A 21,710-nucleotide genomic window follows, 5' to 3' on the forward strand; every position below is an offset into this window, starting at 1 on the left:
AGGAGGTGCACATGAGGGGCTGGAGCCAGGAGCTCTGCTAGGAAGTGGACAGAGACCAAGATGAGGTCTGTGAGCTGAGTCTGGAGACGTGCTGACAGGGAAAGGGGGTAGAGTATTCAGGGGGAGCAGGGGGACACACAAGCCTGTTTCAGGGGCAAGGCAATGGTCCCCTTCCCAGATGAGCCCTGAGGTGAGGTTTGGGGAGTGCAGTGACCAAAAGGACTAAACAGGGAGATGAGATCGGGTGCTTGGTGCTTCAGGAACTTGATCTTCTCCAAAGGGGGAGCCTCTGGCTCTGTGTCCAGGGCATTCTCCCAGTAGGCAGCATAGATAACCCATTCGTGCCCTTTCACAGGGATTGATCAGCGGTACAGTTTGCTGTTTTCTCCCATGTGCAGTGCAGGATGCATCCTGCAGGGGGTGCTGTCTGAGAGACTAAGGCTGAAGGATCACCCTGTTTTCTCTCCTTTCCCGACCCCCAGACTGCCAGACTGGGATGGGGAAGGCTCCATCGTCTCATACCTGCAAGACACCACGCAAGGTCTCTGGCAAGAGGAGGTGACGCGAGGCCCACACTCGTTCCAGAAAACAGTCACCACTGTCAAAGGACTGGAGCCGAGTGGGTCTCGGGAGTATGAGAGAATCCTGGTATCTGCGGCTGAGTCAGTGCGGAGAGAGCAGCCCGAGACCCAGAGCCCCCAGTCTGGCAGGGAGCGGAGACTCTCGGGCCTCCGGGAGAGGGCGCAGGAGGCAGGAGGCACCCTGTCCTGGGTAAAGGTAAGAGCGACAGGGGCAGGGCTGCTGCGACTTGCAAGATGCCCAGCCTGACCACTGCGTGTCCTCAAGCCACCAGCCAAGGCAGTTTCCTCTCTTTAGAAAATGTGTGATGGGTGGAGGTTGGGAATGCTAAGAAACAGCACAGGGGGCAGGCACTGGGGTCAGCAGAAGCTCCTGCAGCTTGCCTGGTCATGGTTCAGAGAAGGGCTCCCACTCAGCACTGGCCTGACTCCAAGACCACACTTCTGGTTCCCGTTTTCATCATGTTTTAGAAAGAACTTAGACACGGTGTTTGATTAACTCTGGTTCTGCCATGGTCCTTGTGGCTGCATTCAACTGTTGTTTTCCTCTTTCGCAAATGAGAGTGGACATTATTGCCCTTGTTGGTTTGCTTGGGAATTCAGTGACTCAGTGAACAGGCCTCATCCTGTGGAACAGGTGATGGGGTGGAGAGAAGTTTCTCCCCTCGTCCCCCACCCCAACTCTCCATCCCTAGGCTTCCCTTCCTTCCTGTCAGTTTGTTCTACTTTATATATTTCATTTAGTCATTTTATTATCTATTCCCATTAGATCTCTTCTCTCCATTTCCCCAAAACACTAATTTTAACATGTTCAATGTAGTTGGGCGGGGGGAGGTTTAAAAACTTGAAAACCAAGGTGAAACTCAAGAAAATATTAGTTCTCTGTGAATATACCAACCAAGCTTCTGCCATCTCCCACTTGTAGCTGATCTTGTCTCATCTGCGCCATCTCTACACACAAACTCAGATTATTTGGAAGCAAATTTCACACATCTCATTAGTGTGGGGAGGGGGGCTGGAGTAATAGCACAGCGGTAGGGCATTTGCCTTGTGCGCAGCCAGCCCGGCCGAGCCGGGTTCTATTCCTCCGCCCCTCTCGAAGAGCCCGGCAAGCTACCGAGAGTATCTCGCCCGCACCGCAAAGCCTGGCAAGCTACCCGTGTCGTATTCATATGCCAAACACAGTAACAATAAGTCTCAAAATGGAGATGTTACTGGGCCCGCTAGAGCAAATCGATGAACAACGGGAGGACAGTGTTTGTTTTTTGTTTCATTAGTGTGTATCTTTAACTTATGTGTTTAGAAAATGTGCATTACTATTCTGTGCATGTGATTTTTCAATATGTGCAGAAACTGTGTTCTTGCTCTACTTAGCTTCTTTTTCTTTACTTGACACATTTTCTCCTCCAGAAGTTGATTCTTTCTCCCTCTTTATCTGCTTCCTTCTTTTCTTTTTGTCTCTTCTGTCTGAACCTGTCCCCTAACACTTGAGGCCCTCAGGACAGGCTGACTAAAAATGCTGTGAGGAATGAACGCGGTTTTATTTAGAAAGCTTCCCTGCCAAGAATGTGTCTCGGGCAAGCCAGCGGCCATGTCCAGTGTTAACCCCAGACCACCCCTGTCCATTCTCTGCCATCAGCAGTACCTTTCACTCCTCCACACTTCTCAGCACACAGGTGACCTAGCCCACTTCCCTGAATCCTACAAGGAAACCAACGGGAGACTTCTTCCCGCCTCACCCCAGCCGTCACTGTCACCCTCTGGGGGAGGGAAAAGCTAAGAAGAAAGCAGGACAGGCTCCAGGAGGACACAAGAAATCCTCTAGGCCACGTGGTCTGACTGTTCTGTGTATAAAAAGGAGGGAGCTGAGGCCCTGAAAGAAGGGCCACCTACCGTGATAGTCCAGATTCCCAATGGCCAACGAGAGCCAGGGCAGGTGCTCCTTGCCCACTGGCTCCCTGTGGCCCAGGGCAGGAGGGAGTGGCGCCGCCTTCACTAGCGGCCAACCCGGGGGAAATGACAAGGACCACTCCAGATGAGGCTTGTGGAAGGCCCACAGGTTCTCAGGAAATGGTGACGGCAGCGGAGAGAGCATGAGAGGAATTGAGAGGCCCATAGTTTGATCTAGGGCTTGAGGCGGATCTGGGACGACTAGAAGCCAGTGCTCCCCAGAGGACCCAGGGAACATTTCTGAAGTTGGATTCTTATGGGCTCAGCCAGAAGCAAACATTGTCCTGTGCCAACCTTTTGGCAAAGGCACTTGCCAGCTTCAACCTCTCCGGGGCTTTTCTGGTTGAAAGGAGGCAGGATGGCATCAGGATGGGCATTCGGACCTGACTCTGCAAGCTTCCCTTTCACATAGGAAGTACTTAACCTCACTCCTCTCGTGTCTGCATGTGAGATGGGAAATCCTGGAACATGCACAGTAGGCTCATCACGGGCACACCAAGTTCATGTGGGGACACGGCTTTGAGGGACAGCACGCCCGAGGTGTTTGTTCCCATAAGCCCTATGATTCACACCTCCCTCTTGGCAAGAAGACAAAGCCCTTAATCCCTCTTTTCCAGAGGGGGAAACCGAGACCAGAACAGGTGTCCAGCATTCCGCTGGTTCCCAGTCTTTGTTCTCTCTGCTAAGCAGGGCAGCTACTCAGAGAGAAGCAGAAACCCTGGGAGAGAGCTTCCTCTCAGCCTGGCTGCAGCCGGGTGGGGCGGCGCCTGAGGGCCAGGTCTTAAGCCCACACACTGCTTACACACCTGGGCCCCCGTTTCTGAGAGAGCGCTGGCAGCCTGAGGCCCACACACACAGCCACACCCTTCAAATGTCTTATGTTCTGGGTTCCCAAACCAGAACAGGAAGCCCAGGCAAAGGAGCTCGTTTCCGCAGGGTCCGAAAGTGGGGGCAGGGCGGGCGCTGCTCTTGGCAGAGCCTTTGCCATGCGCTCTGAGTCCAGGCATGCACCTGCCCGCTCCCTTCTGCCCACTTGGACAGCCCGGGCAGCTGGTTTGAAGCTAAAATTATCCCCGCTTCATGTCAGCAGGGGGAGGGCAGGGGGCAGGCTGTATACTGGAGAGGCCCCATCTGTCTCCTGCCCAGGGAGATTGTGGGAGCCCGAAAGTGGACGGGGCGTGGGGGGACTCGGGAGGCCACGAAGAGAATGCGAGGCTGGACTCCGGCAGCGGCCCGAGCCCGCCCGAGGCGGAGGTGAGGATGTGGACCTTCGTCACCCAGCTCCTGGTGTCCCTGGTGCTCCTGGGCTTCTTCCTGGTCAGCTGTCAGAACGTGATGCATATTGTTAAGGGCTCCCTGTGCTTCGTGCTGAAGCACATCCATCAGGAGCTGGACAAGGAGCTGGGGGAGAGCGAGGGCCTGAGTGACGACGAGGAGACCGTCTCCACCAGGGTGGTCCGACGGCGGGTCCTCTGGAAGGTAACCGCCAGGCAGGAGGCAGGGCTGGGGCCGAGCAGCCCGCGTGAGGCTGCACCCTGCATGGGGAAGACCGGGGAAGGGCTGGCCAGGAAGGCTCCAGGACGGGCACCTTCGCTGCTACAGTGAAAAGGACGCAGTGCTCAGCCTGCCTCTGTGCCCACAGCCCCGGAGACGGGCAGGCAGGCTGCAGCGTGCGAGGAAGCGCCTCTGCACTGTGAGATGCTCCCAGCTCCCCCTAACCCAGGGCTCCTGAGTATCCTGTGTGGTTGGCCCTGCTTTGCCTATTCTCCGGCAAGGGCGCGGGGAGGGAGAGCAGCCCCGGGCTGCACCCCAGCCCAGACTCGTGCCCCACCCCCCCCCCCGCCCCCCCCCCCCCCCCCCCCCCCCCCCCCGGGCACCTCACTTGGAGCCGCAGTCCACCTGCTGCCTGCTGAGCTAGCGTTTCCTGCCAGACTGGGGCTTGTCAGGCTGTGGCTATTCTCACTGCTGTTCGACTTCCTCATTCTCCGATCTTATTCCCAAGCTCTCACTTATCAATCTTGAGTTCTCTCCCCCCTCTCTGATTCCAGGAGAATGAGCTTCAAAATATTCCAGGGGAGCAGGTGACAGAGGAACAGTTCACGGATGAGCAGGGCAACATTGTCACCAAGAAGGTGGGTGCAGAGTCCCCCTAAGAGGCAGCTGAGCTGAGCCTCAGAGTGGGGGAAACGCACTTCCTCTGCTCTCACCACTGCCTCAGACGGGGGTGAAAACTGCTCAGAGAGGCATCTGCCAGCAGCCCTTTCCTCCTGAAGTCCCGTGTGACTTTCCTCACAGGCACTTGCTCTGATTCAGCCCTAAATGGTGTCTGCTGCTGTGTCTCAGGGAGACTGTGCTCCTTGCAACAGTCAAACCTACGCGTGCCAAGGTGCCTAGCCCTGTAGTCAGAGCTGGGAGGAAGCAGGATGGACAGTTCCAGGATACCGTGGGCCTCCTAAAATCAAAAGGAGGTGGCAATTCAATGTGTTGGTAGCAGATTCATTCACTGGACCAAAATCTGCCAGTCCAGGCATGGGCCCTATGGTGGGTTCAGGCAGAAGGGACACAAAGTGGCAAAGAGAAGGTCTTGGACTGACGTTGCACCGACGCAAGACCCCCTCGTGTCTGACTAGCCTCCACGTCTTGCTAAAGTTTCCGCCACCTATTCTCAGCAGGTGGTTGGGGCAGAGAAAGCAACTGTTAATGTATTTGGAGGAATGGATGAGAGGCCAGGCGGCTTGAGGGCCAAATGGGCAGTATAAGCTTCATTGATCACAAGGTTTAGAATGACATGCTCTGGGCTAGACACAGAAGTCCCATGTGGTCAAACCCTGTTCACTGACAACGTCTAAGACGTCCTACGAACTTCAGTCTCTGTGAGACAGGCCACTGTGCGTCCCACAGTGACAGGGCTGTGGTGTCCTTGTTCGTGGCCCTTCTCGTCACAAGCAGGGTCCCTTCTCGTTTCTGGGAATTCAGCCTTCGTCTTGAGCTTTGTCTGGCCATTGCTGCAAGCCCATTCTCCCTTCCCTTTGTTTTCCAGATCACTCGAAAAGTTGTTCGGGAGATAGATTCATCTGGTGTTGACACCCAGGATTACAAGGAGGTGATTGTTGAGGGGCCCCTGGAGGACCCTAGTGAGCTGGAGGCCGATATTGATTTCTTTATAAAACACGCCAAGGTACTGAGGAGCTCTTGCTCTCGGGCGCTGAGCCTTCACCCGCCGCCCTGTGCGCCGGCCTTTCGCGGCCTTTCGCAGTCCACTGGGCTGCCCTGTGCTTTTCTCTCTGACCTGGCGGGCGGTATCCCAGACGGGAGGCCTCTTCACTCCCGCCTCTCGGCGGCTCTGTGATCTGTCCTGCTTTCCTCTGCTGCCTCCTCCAGGTGAAGCTGAGAGGGAGCAGCCTGCAGCCTGACCCCCTAGAGGGCAGGAAGGGCGCTCAGATAGTGAAGCGGGCCAGCCTGAAGAGGGGGAAGCAGTGATCGGAACCCCCTCAAATGGCCTCTTTGGAGGTAAAGCGCCCCTCTGCATCTCTCTGCATGTCCTGGCCTTCTGGCATGGCGGCACTTCCTCCCCCACCCAGCCAGCACCTGCTCTTCTCTCACCGCTCTGCCCGAGCATCCTGAGCTTGAACAGCTTTTGCTGCGTCTTGAGACTCTGTCATTTCCCGCCCTCCTCACGGTGTCCTTGAGTCTCATTCCTTCGTCCAGAAAAGCCACCAGGATCTGCTGGGCACCTTCTCAGGGAAGGCCAGATGCCCGTCTGAAGGCAATGTCTGCTACGTGACTGACCAGCACTTGGTCAGTCTCAGTGTGGTTCTGCCCTGAGCACCAGGAAGGGGGAACCGAGCAGTGGAGGCAACACTAGTTGGAGCTGCTGAGGCTCTTTCCTCAGGAGTCTCCAGGAAGACTTAGAGCTCAGCTTCTTCTTGTCTCTGCACGTCCTGACTAACTCAGGCTTCCAGCCTCTGGCGTAGGTCCTTGTGCCAGGCTGCCCCCTTGCTTTCTAGGAAGGGACTGTGGTGTGGACAGTTGGGGGGGGGGCTTCTCCCTGCATGTTCGGAGGGTGCTGGGGCTGGGGCGCATGATAATGAAAGCATGGTGTTCCCCAGCGTTGCTGAGCAGGGGGGTGTGGTGTGTGTCAAAGGAAGGCCAGCAGACACACGGTGCTGGGGCTTCAGCGGCCAGCTGGGACCTCTGTCCTCCCTGAGGGATCCTGTACTGAGCTGCCCCGAGGCCTTTTCCTGTGCCCAGCTCGGGGCAGCTCAGTACAGGATGCGTCGGGGTGGGAGTTGGCAGGAAGCGAGGAAGCCTTGTGGCCCCAGCTCTGCTCTCGTCGGGCTGCTCCACTGAAACCCTGTGGCTCCAGCTCCGGGCCCAGCAGCCAGCAAAGGCAGGCAGCGCCTCTGGGCCCCCGAGTGCTGAGTGCTGACGTGGGGCTACTGGCAGAAGGAGAAGGATAAAATTAGACCTGACTCCTCAGCAGCTTAAGGAGGACACAGCGTTAACCCCTTCTCTACCAGGGCCTCTCTCCAGCCGCCCAAAGATGCACAGAAGTTGGAAGAGCAGAGAATGAAAGGAAAGGACACGCATCTGCCTTACTTTCTTGATGGCCACAGCAGCAGTGGCTTTCATTTTCTGCTTCTGTTTGACTGAGCAGAGAGGCAGTGCAGGGGGGCCGGCAGGATTTACATAGGCTGTTTCAGATTTCCATATCAGTGGCAGATGATATGAGGGGCAGCCGCAGCACCCACAGATGAGGAGACCATGCCTACCAGGAACTCCGGCCTGGTTCTGGCACGTGCTGGGCCTCTGCCAGGGACGCACTGGGGTCAGGGTGTGGTGAGGAGCTCTTCCAGAGCAGGCTCCTGTCTGGGTTCCAGGGAAGCTGGAGCCACGGACATCCCGAATCCTTTATTCCCCTACTCTCCATTGCTCTCATTGAGGTAACATAGACATGCTGCATCCTTTATTCTGATGGGAAGGACGGTAGGAGAGAGGAGAACAGGGCTCACGATGTCCATGGTGTCATGGTGAGAGGGTGGAGAATGCCTTTTTTCTGACACTCAGCCAGGTGCAGGTCTGTGGGGGCGGGGGGAGAACCCCAGGCTTGGTGGTCTCCCTCTGCAGGTACAGGCTCCCTAATCCATGAAACAGCAGCCATGCCAATATTTCCCTGGTCGGGCAGTTATGATGATTGCTGTCTGTGAAAGCATTTTATGGTGAGAAGGTTTCGTAAAGGGTTGTGAATGGATTTCATCTTAATCTACTATTTCTCAATATCATGCATATCCCACAAGTGGTTAAAATGCAGATTCCCGGTCCCTGTCCCAAACCTCTGAACTAAGATTCCAAAACTCCTTAAGTAACATTTTGTATTTTATGGCTGACTTTGGAGCCCAGACCTTCCAGAAGTAATGTGTATCGGTTGTAGACATTAGAGGTGAAAGGTGAGCTTTGTTTCTTCATCTTGTTTGGGGAGCATTCCTTGTACACCCAGGGGAGCTCCTTGTGCAAGGCCTGTGTGCTGGGGTCTTGTTGGTACTTGGGGAACATGTGGTTCCCTCCTGTCCTTTGAACTCTTTCCCCAAATCAAAGTACAACTTTAAGTGTCTTACACTGAAAATTCATTTTACATTAAAAATTAAGGGTGACTAGTTTATTCAAAGGTGTGACCACCCAGAGACTGAACCCCTGTCCTGGATGAGGCTAAGACCATCTGTCCTCCACACACTCACTCTCAAGCCTGGAAGCATTCTGTGTGGGAGGTGGCAGTGTAGTGGGTGGAGGGGCTGTCTAATCACAGGTCTGCAGTTTGGGGCAGACAGCGACAGGGTTTGCTCTGGGTCAGGTATTCAGATCTAAGTAAGCAGCAGGACGTGAGTCTGCTCGGGGCACAGTGTGTGGCTGGTGCAACACCGGTGCCCCGGAGTCTCCAGGAGCTGGAGGACTAAGGCCGATTGTTGGCTCTTCTTGATTTATGTGGTGGGGTGGGGGGGGAGGGAATGCTTTTTTTTTTCCATTTTTCTTTTTAGATATTTCTCTTCAGAGACTCTGGTTACAAGAGTTGTCTTAGCTTTGACTCCAGAATATTCTAGTATGTTTCAGATTAATTGCTTGGTGGGGGGAAGGGCAGAGTGATAGCACAGCAAGTACAGGGGTGCTTTTCTGGCATGCAGCCAACCTGGATTTAATCCCCAGTACCCAAAAGGGTCCCCTAAGCCCTGCCAGGAGTGATCTCTGAGAACCAGAGCCAAGAGGAAGCCCTGAAAACTGTCAGGCATGACCCCAAGCCAAAAACTAAATAAAATCAATAACTTTGAGGCCAGAGCAGTAGTACAGGGGGTAGGACTCAGGGTAGACCCCCAGAATCACACATACACCCCGGGCACCCCAGGAATGATCCCTGAGCACAGAGCCAGGGTAAATCCTGAGCATAGTCAGGTGTGGCCCAAAAACCTAAAAATAAAAATGAAATTAGTTGGGGCTGGAGCAATAGCACAGCGGGTAGGGCGTTTGCCTTGCATGCCGCTGACCCGGGTTCGATTCCCAGCATCCCATATGGTCCTCTGAGCACCGCCAGGGGTAACTCCTGAGTACAGAGCCAGGAGTAACCCCTGTGCATCGCCAGGTGTGACCCAAAAAGCCAAAAAAAAAATGAAATTAGTAAAAATTAATTACTTTGGATGAGAGAAGATCAAGAAGCAAAGGACTACAACTAATTTGAGAGAGAGAGAGAGAGAGAGAGAGAGAGAGAGAGAGAGAGAGAGAGAAGCAAGATAGTTTTTATTGAACTCTATCTACTTAGAAGGCTATGAGGCAAGAGAAAGAGAGTAATACACGCTTAAGAGAGATCCTGCCCTGGGGCTGGAGTGATAGCACAGCGGGCAGGGCATTTGCCTTGCACGCGGCCAACCCAGGTTCAATTCCCAGCATCCCATATGGTCCCCCCAGCATCGCCAGGAGTGATTCCTGAGTGCAGGGCCAGGAGTAACCCCTGAGCATTGCCGGGTGTGACCCAAAAAGGAAAAAAAAAAAAGAGCGATCCTGCCCTTCTCTAGAGTGGGAAAGCAGAGAGATGTCCGCGTATAAGGAGAACAGGTGGAGGAGCAAACAGTGGTGGCTTTGTTTCATGTTTGCTCTTTTGTTAGGGTTTGAGTGTCAGTTCGCCCCCTCCCCAAGTCCTGAGGTATAAAAGGGTCCCGTTGGGGCACTGAGCAGGGTGGGACAGGGGCAGCACCCAGGAGACCCTGCAGCCTCAGTAGCTGTGGCAGGACCCACCCTCTAAGCACGTTAAAGGATATGACCTTTCTGGAGGGTCAGCCAGGAACTGGGTGTGGGGCAGCGGCAGGCACCCTGGCATTCTCCTGCTGCCCTGCCTGGACACTCCCCTGCACCTGTCACTGCTGCTCCCGCAGCCGAAAGTCACCCAGCAATGAAACGATGAACGAGAGCTGATCCCCACTGCACTCTTCCATCCGACCTGCGTCTGTGCAGAAGAGGCTGGAGACCACGGCCCAGCCTCTCGGGATGCAGCTGTCCCATTCCCGAAGGCAGGCCCAGCTTGGGGGTGAGGGGGGCCCTGCGGGAGGGGGGGGGAGTCCTGCTTCTGTTCTCTGAGAGAAATAGTGCAGCAGGTCTCTGACTGAAGGCAGGCCTGCTAGGGGGAGGGGAAGCCCGTTTCTGTCCTCTGAGGGAAATACGCAAGAAGGACTTAAGTAGTAGCATTTCCAGAGAGTTCAGGAACAGCTGACACCCAGTGTTTACTGTCCCAGCCATTTTATGTTTCCTTGGGCTTCTTTTTTTGCCGTGCTGGGAATTGAACACGGTACCCAGAAAAGCAAGCTCTCCTTGAGTCATATCCTCACCTCTTTAGCTCTTGCATTTTGTTTTTATTTGGGTAGGAATGCTCCCACCTAGTGCTCAGGGGACTCGGGCACCAATGACACTCCAGAGGCCATGGTCCACCCGGCTGGCACCTCAGCACAAGGGCCCAAGGATACAGTGTGTCTTGGGTCCCTTGTGCCAGTGGTTCTCGAGGCTTCTGGGACCACCGTTGGCAGTGCTCCCAAGCTCAGAATCAAAACCAGGCTTGCTCCATGTCTTCTAACCCCTAGACAAAAGTCTGGACTGTGCTTCCTTCTTTTAAATGACACAATAACCTTATGAAGTCCAGCCGATGCCTTCATTTTACACCAGAGCAAACTGAGTCACCAAGTACTAGGCAGGTCCAGGCTGTGCAGCAAGGCACAGAGGAGGTGAACTCAAGGACTCTGGCTGGCATTCGGGCCCTCCCTGCTCCCCTCCGGGCCCTCTAAAGAGACAGAGGTGGCAGAAGAGTGCAGTCTGGAGCTGAGAGAGAGAAAACAGAGGGACCCAGCAGTAAAGGAAGAACTGGGGGAGCTGCCGGGTGACTGTCAGCTGAGAGCAGAGAGTGTTCCTGCAGGGGGCCACACATACAGCAAAGGGGAATGGGCAGCCTTTGGACGCACCCTGGCCGCCAGAAGGAAAGCCATGTAGGCAGTGCAGGAGAATCTGGTTGCATAACTTGTTCCCAGCTTTAGAACACCCTTCGCTAGCTCTCCCTCCTGAAGAACGTGGGTTGAGCTCACAACTCACCTCGCTTGCCCTGGCCCCCGCCCCCACAGACCAGGGCCAGCACAGTGTTCCCCCTCCAGGGTCAGCTCTACCTCAGAATGAGCTCCTCCCTTTCTGGGTCACTCTAGGAGATCACCACCTAGGAGATCATCAGCCACTCTCTATTTAAGTTCCTTCTTTCCCCACTCCGTTCCAACGTCCAGTGGCAGAGTCCTGGCTGATTTGTATTGGAAACCTCAAGTTTCACTCCAGGTAGGAGCAATCCCCATGCGTGGCAGGGCTGGGGTCTTGCTGTGAGTCTCGAGATAAAGAATCTGATTTTGGCTCTGCTGGCCCACCTGTTACCTCCCATCCTAAGGCCCCCCCAAGCCCCAGGGAGAATGCTGCTGTCTCCCTAGGCCAGTCTGTGTTGGCAGAGGCTGTCCTGAGGATGCAGTGGTGTACAGGAAGCATGTGGAGACAGGAATCTTCAGAATGTCACTGTCTGCCCCTGTCTGCGTCTCCTGGGCTGCCGTGTGACAGACAGGGCATGTGGATGTCTTCTGGGCTCCTGAGAATGCAGGCACTCCTGTCTAGCCCATCGCCTTTCTGGAACAAGCCTGCACTTGTTAAAAATCCCTCTTTTCTGAGTCCAGGGAATCATTCTCCTGGATTCTCAGGGAATCATAGGGATTTCTCCCAGAGATCCCTGCCTCCATTCTCAGCCTTAAGCACCTGCACAAAGGAGTTTCCTCAGGGATCTTCTACTTGACAGGAAGCAGTCTCAGCCCCACCACTTTGAGAAGCAGCTTGTGGGCTGCAGCTGGGCAGGTTGGCATTGGTGACAGGGAGCCTCAGGCTCTGAGCTACACACTTTCCAGCACAGCATCTTGCTTGCATGGGGTGCAGACGGAAGGGAGGTGGGGAGCACCTTTCCTCACTGAAGCTCCTTCTGAATGGCACAGAACTTTGGAGTGGGGCTTTTGCCGGGAGAGGCATCTTTAAACTAATTCTCAGTGACTCCTTCTCTTCCCCCAGGATCATACTTCGACACCCAACCCTTGAACTCCACACACTCTGCCATGCACATAGGAGGAGAGCGGGACGAGGCTGCAGAAGCACACGCGTTCCTCTAGGCTAACGGCATGACCTCCGTAAGGGACTTCCTTTAGTCTCCTATCGCATGAACGACTGGCTGTAGACGCATGACCTACAGTCCTCTATCCTGCCTCTAGCATCGGTGGATCTGCCAGGAACCAGGACAAACGCAGCAAGAAGGGGGAACGAGAGAGGAAGGGGGGTGGGCGGGAGACAGAAAGCAGTGTGAGAGAGGGCACGAATACAATGTGATCAAGGGCTCTTTTGTGGTTGGGAATGATCTATTTTTTTAAATCATTTTAATTTTGACTTGTTACAGGGTACTCTTTTTTCAACTTCATCTATAAGAAATCCATGTGGGCTTCCTGAATAGAACAAAAGTGAGAGAGAGAGAGAGAGAGAGAGAGAGAGAGAGAGAGAGAGAGAGAGGTTAGGTGTGAAATCATTTCAGCACCTTAACCCCAGGTGCTCCCCTTCCTCACCAACCCCCCACTCCACTGGTTGACAGTGCAGTGGACACTCTCCCAGAAGGTCCACATGACATTAGCACACACACACACACACACACACGCACACACACACTCCTCCCCGCCCGCCATTCAGCATATACACAGATTTTACTGTGACATCCAATGCTACCTAGAACTTCCTGTGGATAAACTGGAATTTTTTATGTTGTCTCTCTTTCTCTCTGCCAGTCTCAGTATTAACCATCTTCCAATGGAAAATCACCACCTTTAGAGCTTTAGACTGTACTCAGAGTCCCTTGTGGAGGGACTCAGGCATCTGAGGCTTACCTGTAGGGCTCACCTGGAGCCAGCATTCCGTCCAGAAGGGTCTTCACCCTCGCTTGGTGGGACGCGGCCTGTGGCTGCCCGGGCTGCACCAGCATGTCCACTAGAGAAGAGGTTTTCTATATCTTCAAGCACTTACATCATAGTCTGTGTTCAAAGTGTAAAACTGTACAGTAATCAGCCTTGTGTATATGAAAAACAATAAATACTATGCAAACCAATAGACACACGTTAGCAGTATGTCAGCTCAGCTCCTGAGGATTCAGGCCGCGGGAAGGAGCTACAGCCTGTCTTTCGGTGAGAGAGGAGGGAGGGCAGGGCCAACCTGCAGCCCTGCAGCCCTGCGAGCCGGCCCAGGCCTCCCGGAGCGAACTTGGTGCTCTTGTGCAGCTGCGGGCAGGAGGGGGTCGCCACCCCTGCCCCCCTGACAGGCTGGGTCGCGCTGCAGGGCACATCTGCTTGTTCTCCGCCTCGGTGCCATCAGGGACACACCTTGCAGCTCCCCCGGCGGAGAGAGGCCGAATCAGCACAATCCCTGCGCGCGCCCGGCCACGCGCGCCCTCCCGGTGCTGCCCCTGGCACCTGCGCCCTGGGCGCGGGCCGCTGTGCAGGGCCGGGCAGGGCGGGCAGCGGGGCTGGGCAGGGCAGCAGGGCCGGGCGGCAGGCCGGACGGCAGGGCAGGCCGTGGCCACCAGCCCCGCTCCCGGGGCTGTGCCGGGAGAGCACAGCCCCAGCGTGTCCCCTGCGGGGCGGAGGGCCGCTGTCCCGGGAGTGGGCTGGGTGAGGGTCCCCCAGGAAGACCGGCGCAGGGCTCGCCTCCCCCGCCTCGTGCCCCCGTAGCGGCCCCAGGCCACGCTTTGGCACACACACTCCGCCCGGCTTGGCTGCTTGGCCCGGCCCGGCTCCCTGCTAGTAGGCGCTCCAGGGAGGAGCCCGGGCTCCCCACTCGATGCCTAGAGAATGCTGCAGTCTGCACCTTAGACGCTTTTTAGAAGTTTTGGAATCACCTTGATTTTTTTAATTGTTATGAGAACAAACCTTTTCTTGCGTCCTTCCCCCCCTGCTCTGTTCGGGGAGGGAACCTTCCTCCCCCACTCTGATGTATAGACCATTATCCCTACACCAGCTGAACAAATGTCAAAATTAATAAAGAAATTGACCCATGCTCCGGGCTCCAGCTTTCCTTCCTGCCCGCCTGTGGGGGCAGGGGATGTTGTCACCAGAGTGGGCCGGTGCAGTCAGCTGCAGGGGTGCCTGCACACGGTGAGGCTGGAAGAGGTTTGGGGGTGGCTGGAGGGGGCTGGGGTGCCCACCTACATGAATTTCTCCCTTCATCAACATCCCAACCCCAAAGCCATCTCCTCTGAAATGGCAGGGAAGGAGCTGTCCCCACATGACTGCCATGACACAGGAGCACCATGCATCACCAGAGTCCAGCACCAGGAGCCCCATAAATGTGCCCTGTAAGGGTGCCCAGCCCTGGCACTACTCAAAAGTTTAAGAATATTCGAGAGGCTGGAGCAATAATATAGCAGGCAGAATGCTTGACTTGCACATGGTCGGTGTGGGTTCAATCCCCAGGCAACCCATATGGTTCCCTGAGCCTGTCTGGTCCCCCAAGCCGCTAGAAGCAAGCCCTGAGCACCACCAGGTGTGGCCCAAAACCAGAACCAAACAAACAAAAAAATGTTCAAGAGGCTCCCTGGGGGCCAAACAATAGTATAGTGGGTAGGGTGCTTGCCTTGCTCAACCCAGGCTCAATCCCCAGCATCCCATGTGGTCATCCGAGTCCTCCCCCCCCCCCCGCCCCCAGGAGTGGCACTTGAGCAAAGAGCACCTCTGGGTGTGGCCCAAAAACAGACAAACAAGAAAGCTGTCCTGCTCCCTTTTCCAAGCTTTTGTGAAAGGCCTAGCTGGTGTCAATTTTTCATCTGTCAAAGGCACAGCTCAGTGACTGCTAGTCTCTCCTGTCTGTCACCTGGTAGTCCTCAGCACATATGCCTTTGCCGGCCTTGGCATTAAATTAAGAACCAAGTCATTTGCTTCAACTCTTTCTCCATCATAAGTTAGCACAAGTCGCAGGACAGGTCCAGCCCTCCCGAGGAACCTGACGCCTCTCGGAATCAGAAAGGTCATGCAGACCAGCACAGCCCTGCTGCCACACTATCCCGAGAACTCCCAAAGCACAAGTCCAATCACAGTTTCCTGGTGCCATGTGACAACCCTGGAATTTGCAATTATTTCCCAAAGTGTTGTGACAGGTGGTTTGGGAGGGAGCACAACCAACTCAATTCTTTCTCTTTTTAAAATTTGTAGAAAAATAACCAGCAAGGGGCTGGAGCAATAGCACAGTGGGTAGGACATTTTCCTTGCACGCGGCCGACCCGGGTTTGATTCCCAGCATCCCATATGGTCCCCCGAGCACCGCCAGGAGTAATTCCTGAGTGCAAAGCCAGGAGTAACCCCTGAGCATCGCCAGGTGTGACCCGAAAAAAAAATAGGAACCACTAAAACCTTTGTAGGTTTTTTCTGCCATTAATTACATCATTTATGATACCAAGAACATGGTTCAGAGTAAAAATATACCACTGTTTGGGGAGAGCCGGGCTGTGTGATGAGGACCCCAACCAAGTCCTGGGCCTATGAGCCTCTGCTGGAAAGCAAAGCCAAGGGCACCTCTTGTCATTCCACTACAGTTTAAGTCCAAGCAGCAAGAGAGTTGACGGCCCACAGCCTGATCAGGAAGCCCTGGGGGACTGCCAGGCATGGAGACATAGTCTCTGTCTGCCAGTCCCAATTCCCTGTCATTCTGCAGGTGCTGGTCAGTAGCATGCTGGTTTCCAGCAAAAACAAACAGAACAGCCCTGCAGGGAATATGCTGTCCCATCCAAAACACAGAAACAAGGAACTAGCAATGGATAAAGACTTCCGATTTGTAAGTGGGGATCACCCTCATTAGAATCATGTTTATGGTAAAAGAAAACTCTCTGGAATAAAAGACAGATGGGTGGTCTGCATATGATTAAATTCAGCCCCAACCATCAAATACTTATTGAGCAGCAACCAAGAATGTTGCACAAGGACTCATCCTGAATCAACAGCCATCCCAGACATCAGAGATTCCCGGCCAGACTGGACAGACCACCAGCCTGGAGACACAAACAATTACACAATTCCTCTGATGTGGGAGGGGAAGGGGGGCATTAATGGGGGTAAGAAGAGAAGAAGAGAAGGAAGAAGAGGAGGGGGAGAGTAAGGAGGATGGGGGAGGGGGAAGGGGGAAGGAAGTGGGAGAGGAGGAGGAAAAGAAGAAAAAGGACCAGGAAGGGATGGGGGTGGGTGCGCTGCTGGAAGGTGGATAGAAGCAGGGGACAATGGCTGGATCTAAGAGCTGCTCCCCCTGCAGTCTGCCCCAATTGTGGCCCTGCTCCCAAAGCTGACTCCCCACTTACCCATCCAGCCTGGCTCAGATTCCCTGAAGTCTTTATTCCTGGTGAAGCTTGGCATCAGCACATGAAGGGGCACTTCAGGACAACCACCTGAGTCCCGCTCCTTCCCCTCAGGGGAGCAGCCACAGGAGCTCTCAGGGTCACTCTCCTGCGTGCTGGATGCTGGACACGGGGTGGGGGACAGAGAGCAGGAGCAGTGAACCCTCTAAGGATGACTAAGAGCCTTCCAAAGCGCTCTCTTCCTCCTTCCCTATCTCTCCCTCCCTCCCTTTTTCTCTCCCTCCCTTAGTCCCCCGCCTCTGTGTGTGTGTGTGTGTGTGTGTGTGTGTGTGTGTGGCTGTCAATCTCTCACATGTATGCTTGCATGCATGAAAGCTTGCGCATACGCGCGTGCGCACACACGCACACACACACACACACACACACACACACACACACACATACTATCTCTCAAAGTGCAATTTGTCTTGGACAAGCCAATGTGAAGGCAGAGCTGATTCCACCAATGGCAGCGCAGCCCTGCTGTCCAGCCAGTCTGGGGCTGTATTCTAATGGGCTCTATCTTTATCAGGGAAATGGTGCTTCTCTGAACTTCAACTTCTCATGGAGGGTCCCCAGATTCAGGGGCAGAAGAGGGATGTGAGCTGAGACCTGGGGAGATTTTCCCTTGGCTGGGGTTGGTGGGGGCCTCACCACGGGAGCACCTCACTTCCGAGTGACTGACGTGGGCACCGCCCGGGTGAGGGCTGGGCTGAGCGCCTTGGAGGGAGGGCAGTCTGGGCTCAGCTTGTGGCCCTCAGACCTGCCATGGGGTTCCGGGCCGGAGCCGAGCGTCTCGGGCGCTAGGAGCCTCGGTGTTTCCGGCCGGGGACCATGGAGGCCAACCTACAGGGGACGTTCCTGCTCAACAACACGTCGCTCGCCCAGTTCTCAGAAATGAAGGCGCCTGTGTGCCAGTACTCGGTGCAGAACTCCTTCTACAAGCTCGGTACTCCGGGGCTGGGCCCCCAGCTGGCCGCCGGGACCCCCCATGGCATCTCCGACATCCTGAGCAGGCCGGTGGCCACCCCGAACAGCAGCCTTCTCTCCAGCTACCCCCACGTGGCAGGCTTTGGTGGACTCAGCTCCCAGGGGGTCTACTACGGTCCCCCGATGGGCAATTTCTCCAAGGCTGGGAACGAGTACCCACCCCGGGCCCGGAACTGCTGGGCGGACACGGGCCAGGACTGGCGAGGCGTCCGGCAGTGCAGCCACAGTGAGTAAGGGAGCTGGGAGGGAAGCCCCTTACAGGGGCACCGGCGACAGGTGCCCACCTCTCTTTGCCCTCGCAGACGGCCCAGTGCAAACCTACTGTCTGTCTGAACTCTACACCCGCAGGTTCCCAAACTCTGCCCCAGCTTGGCTGACCCTAGCTAAGGGCTCCCCCTGAAAGTCTTCCAGTCTGGGGGAGGCACCCCTGCCCTGTGTGGACTGTCCAGCAGCCGACCTGCTTCCTCCACCAAAGGTCTGTGTGACCATTGCCCCAGAGTGCTACTCCTAGTCGGGGTGCCCTGTCCTCCTTCCCCGGGAGCTTGCTCTCACCCTGGCCTACTCAGGGACACAGAACAGTCTCTAGCCCCATTGTTGCTCTGCCTGTGATCAAAATGACCATCCTCCTTGGCGACAAATGTCCAACCTCTGGGCAGAGCCATGGAGCCAAGTCAGATGTGGCCATAGCAGTGGGGGACTCCAACTCTCGCTTTCCCATGAATGGGTCCCTGTGATGCTGTGAGGGACTGGAGGAGAGGTCAGGGCACGAAACAGCGATGTGGTGTACCTGGGAAGCGGAGAACATGCAGCCCTGGGGCCTTCAGGGGTGGAAGGAGCCCCGCATCCATCAGACCCCAGGGCAGGAAGCACACAACACTGCATTACAGCCCCAGCTCTCACCCAACCTAAAATATAGAAAGAATATGGATTTTTTTATATATCGCATGTCCCAGGGGTTAAAGGGCTGTGTGTAGGTTTTGCAACCTACTTAGTAACTCAGTTTGAGGGTGTTTTAAATCACGTCCTGACTCTCTCATCTTCATTCCTTGTCTTCCCCACCCACCCATCTCTGCCTCCAAACATACATTCTCTCATGCCCCTGTTCTTCACTTCCAAAGACACACCCACAGGAAGCTAAGAAGGCCAGTGGCAGTGTTGGAGAGATAGTACAGGTGTTAAGGCAGTTGCCTTGCACACATCTGGTTCTGGTTCCATCTCTGACACCACATATGGTTCTTTGAGCACTACCAGGAGTGATCCCTAAGCAAAGAGCCAGAAATAAGCCCTGTACATAGCCTCTCCCCCAAATAAAGTAAATTAGGAGGGAAGAAAGGAAGAAGGAAGGAAGGAAGGAAGGAAGGAAGGAAGGAAGGAAGGAAGGAAGTCAGGCAGGCAGGCAGGCAGGCATGCAGGCAAAGAAGAGAAAACTGACGGTAACAGGCTTATTAAGTCTCTTACTGTTTTCTGTGCCTCAGTTTCCTCTCAAGGTGATGCACAGGGCTGCTTGCTGCTGAGTAAGGCTGATGCACAGGAAGTCTGCTTGCCCCACAGCCCCCTTCCAGCTGCTGCCTCAGGTGGAGGTAGGGGATTTGGGTCTTGAGCTTCTGCCCGGAGTCTACAGGCCCAGTGAAGCCACTTGACTCAGGGGAGAGCAGCAATACGGAGCTTGAGTTCATCCCTCGACAGTTTTCTGAAGGTTTGAAAAAATGAGATCCCAAGAGCAAGGGAGCAGGAAAGAATTCCTACCCCCTGGAGACCTGATTATTGGTGGAAGGTCACGTCTGATTCCGAAGCTGAAGGGAAATTTCTATTGCCCTGGAGTAGCTCAAAGCTGTGCTAAGCCCCAGTAGCTGAGACTGGGCCCTCTAATCCAGACACACAGAGGCCAGCATCATGCCTGTCATATTGCTGGGGACACTGCTCCCCCAAGAGGGATCTGCAGGGTCCGAGCTCAGGCACCCTGTAGCAGAAGCAGGACAGGGCTGGCCTCCACTCACCCTAACCAAACCCCTTTCTCCCGCCAGCCCCAGACCCCCTGGGCGATAGCATCCACAAGAAGAAGCACACCCGGCCCACGTTCACCGGCCACCAGATCTTTGCCCTGGAGAAGACCTTTGAGCAGACCAAGTACCTGGCTGGCCCAGAGAGAGCACGCCTGGCCTACTCCCTGGGGATGACAGAGTCACAGGTCAAGGTGAGTCTGTCTGTGCAGAAGTCCTGGGCCTGGCAGAGAGGATCCTGGCAGACAAGACTCTGCATGGAGGGAGGTAGCTCTGCCCTCCAGGTCTCAGTGGGGGTCTGCAGAGTGCTACCAGCTGCCCACCTAGCCTAGGGCTCGCAGTAATCACCATAAGAAAGTTTTCAACACTGTGCCTACTTTTCTCCATTTCCCTCATTTAATACTCCTTGAGGCTGATATTTTTTATTTGTTTGGGGGACACACCCAGTGATGCTCAGGGCTTACTCCTGGCATTGTGCTTAGGGATCACTTCTGGCAGTGCTTAGGGACTTTATGTTGTGCTGGGGATCAAACCCAGGTCTTGACATGTGCAAGGCAAGAGTCTTGAGATCCTTAAGGTGGTTATTATGAGCTTGGTGAGTGTAGAACTGGGTCTGCAGCTCTGTAAGGCTGCAGTGCCACACTTGTACCCACTCGCAGATTTCAAAAGCTGGACTGGAAAGAGGGTATAAGGAGTTAAGACGCGCATCTTGCATGTGACTGGCCCAGTTCAATCTCCAACACGGCATATGAGCACCACCAGGAGTAATCTCTTAGTATAGACCCAGGAGTAAACCCTGAGCAGTACCCCCCCCCCCCACCTCCAAAATGAAAATAATGCCAAGAGCTAGGAGCTGCTGGCAGCCCTCGGGCCAGGAATCAGACTCTGGGACAGATAGACCAGATTCAGGGTAACCTGCAGAGAGTTCTGGTCTGGGTTTCTCAAAGTTTAAAGGAAAGACGTGAACACCTCTTCCTTCTCAAGGTCTCAGAAAGCAGCTCAGTTGGGAGGGCATAAAGTCTACCATAGGCAAGGCACTCCCTGCTTTCAAGAACCGGTGGAGGGACTTTCCCACCTCAGACCACTCCTGAGAGACCCCTGGGGGCCGAGGGGAAGGCGGGGACAGGGGCTCCTGGGCCCCATATGGGGACTGAGGACTGACATGCAGGCATAAGCTGACCGCCCCCCTCCCGCCATCCCCGCCCCCGCGGTCCCTCTTCCCCCCTCGGGGTACGTTCTGTCTCTGAAGGCGCCTGCCACTCTCCCAACAGCCAGCAGAGGAGATGGGTTAGCAATTCAGAGCGAGCTTCCTGGCTGCCAACCTGAGCTCCGTGCTCCCTGCAGCCGCCACTAGCTTCCCGGATGCAAAGGCGAGAGAAGCCAAAGGAAGCCCAGGAGCCCTCTGTCCCCACATAGGAGCTATTGAATGCAGCTGGAGCGCAGGGCTGCGTTGTGGCTGTGAGGCCTCCACCCTCCCAGCCTCCCTCGGCCCAGGTGCCCAGGTGCGCCTGCTCGGCCTCCCTCCCGCCCAGGTGCGCCCGCTCAGCCTCCCCTTCTCCCCCCCACCCCCAGGTGTGGTTCCAGAACCGCAGGACCAAGTGGCGCAAGAAGAGCGCCCTGGAGCCCTCGTCGTCCACCCCGCGGGCCCCGGCCGGGGAGCGCGCCGCCTCTGAGACCGACGACGACGAGTACAACAAGCCGCTGGACCCGGACTCGGACGACGAGAAGATCCGCCTGCTGCTGCGCAAGCACCGCGCCGCCTTCTCGGTGCTGGGCCTGGGCGCGCACGGTGTCTGACCCGCCCGGGAGGTGCGGGCATGGGGGCCTGGGCCGGGAGGAACAGGCGCGGGGATGGGGGGCAGGGGGCTGGGGGCGAGTGTCCAGCAAAGAGGGAGCCAGAGAGACGCGGACCCCGCCCCTGGACCTGGCGCCCGTCTGGTCCTGCCGACTCTGCAGCCAGGAGCGCTCAGGCGGGGGACAGGACCAGGCTCTGCAGCCAGGGGAGCTCAGGCCGGGGCGCAACCAGGCTCTGCAGCCAGGAGGGCGGCTGTGGAGTCCCAGACAGGCCGAGGTCTTGCGGCTCGGGGGACCTTCCTCTGGTACTGGCCGGGTACCAGTGACCAAAGGCAGGAGGAAAGATGTCCTGTCCAGTCTTGACATCACTGCCCCGGGAGGACCCACCTTGCGGTGGCGCAGGGAGGGGGGACAGCCAAATACTGGACACTGGAAGGAATCCAC

At 55.7% G+C, this 21,710-nt stretch overlaps 2 protein-coding genes across 9 annotated transcripts in view; both read left to right on the top strand.

Moving 5' to 3' along the window:
* The window catches only part of ANK1 (ankyrin 1), a 229,642-nt gene extending 215,483 nt beyond the window's left edge, over positions 1-14,159 (top strand). For 4 of the 8 annotated variants that reach the window (XM_056116807.1, XM_056116813.1, XM_056116808.1 and 1 more), the window contains exons 40-44: positions 483-777; positions 4,577-4,660; positions 5,569-5,631; positions 5,910-6,038; positions 12,141-14,159. In XM_056116807.1, coding sequence (XP_055972782.1) covers positions 483-777; positions 4,577-4,660; positions 5,569-5,631; positions 5,910-6,008 — 541 coding nt within the window. In that variant the 3' untranslated portion in view covers positions 6,009-6,038; positions 12,141-14,159. Of the gene's footprint in view, positions 1-482; positions 778-3,658; positions 4,008-4,576; positions 4,661-5,568; positions 5,632-5,909; positions 6,039-12,140 lie in introns of those variants that run through there. The other 4 variants (XM_056116815.1, XM_056116811.1, XM_056116816.1 and 1 more) reach the window with 4 other exon arrangements.
* A 2,985-nt stretch (positions 14,160-17,144) lies between these two features.
* On the top strand, positions 17,145-21,331 carry NKX6-3 (NK6 homeobox 3). The gene is made up of 3 exons (XM_056116818.1): positions 17,145-17,698; positions 19,497-19,666; positions 21,045-21,331. The coding sequence occupies exons 1-3, from the start codon at positions 17,317-17,319 to the stop codon at positions 21,267-21,269; spliced, it is 777 nt and encodes a 258-aa protein (XP_055972793.1). The 5' UTR covers positions 17,145-17,316; the 3' UTR covers positions 21,270-21,331.
* Positions 21,332-21,710: the final 379 nt, after the last annotated feature.

Source organism: Sorex fumeus, unplaced genomic scaffold, assembly GCF_029834395.1.
Source record: "Sorex fumeus unplaced genomic scaffold, SorFum_2.1 ptg000033l, whole genome shotgun sequence".
NCBI lineage: Eukaryota > Metazoa > Chordata > Mammalia > Eulipotyphla > Soricidae > Sorex > Sorex fumeus.

Bases quoted from the DNA above. Each gene is read 5' to 3' on its own strand.
- NKX6-3 (XM_056116818.1), top strand. From the start codon at position 17,317: ATGGAGGCCAACCTACAGGGGACGTTCCTGCTCAACAACACGTCGCTC. The intron at 17,699-19,496 runs GTGAGTAAGGGA...TTCTCCCGCCAG, and splicing joins CGTCCGGCAGTGCAGCCACA to CCCCAGACCCCCTGGGCGAT. The intron at 19,667-21,044 runs GTGAGTCTGTCT...CCCCACCCCCAG, and splicing joins TGACAGAGTCACAGGTCAAG to GTGTGGTTCCAGAACCGCAG.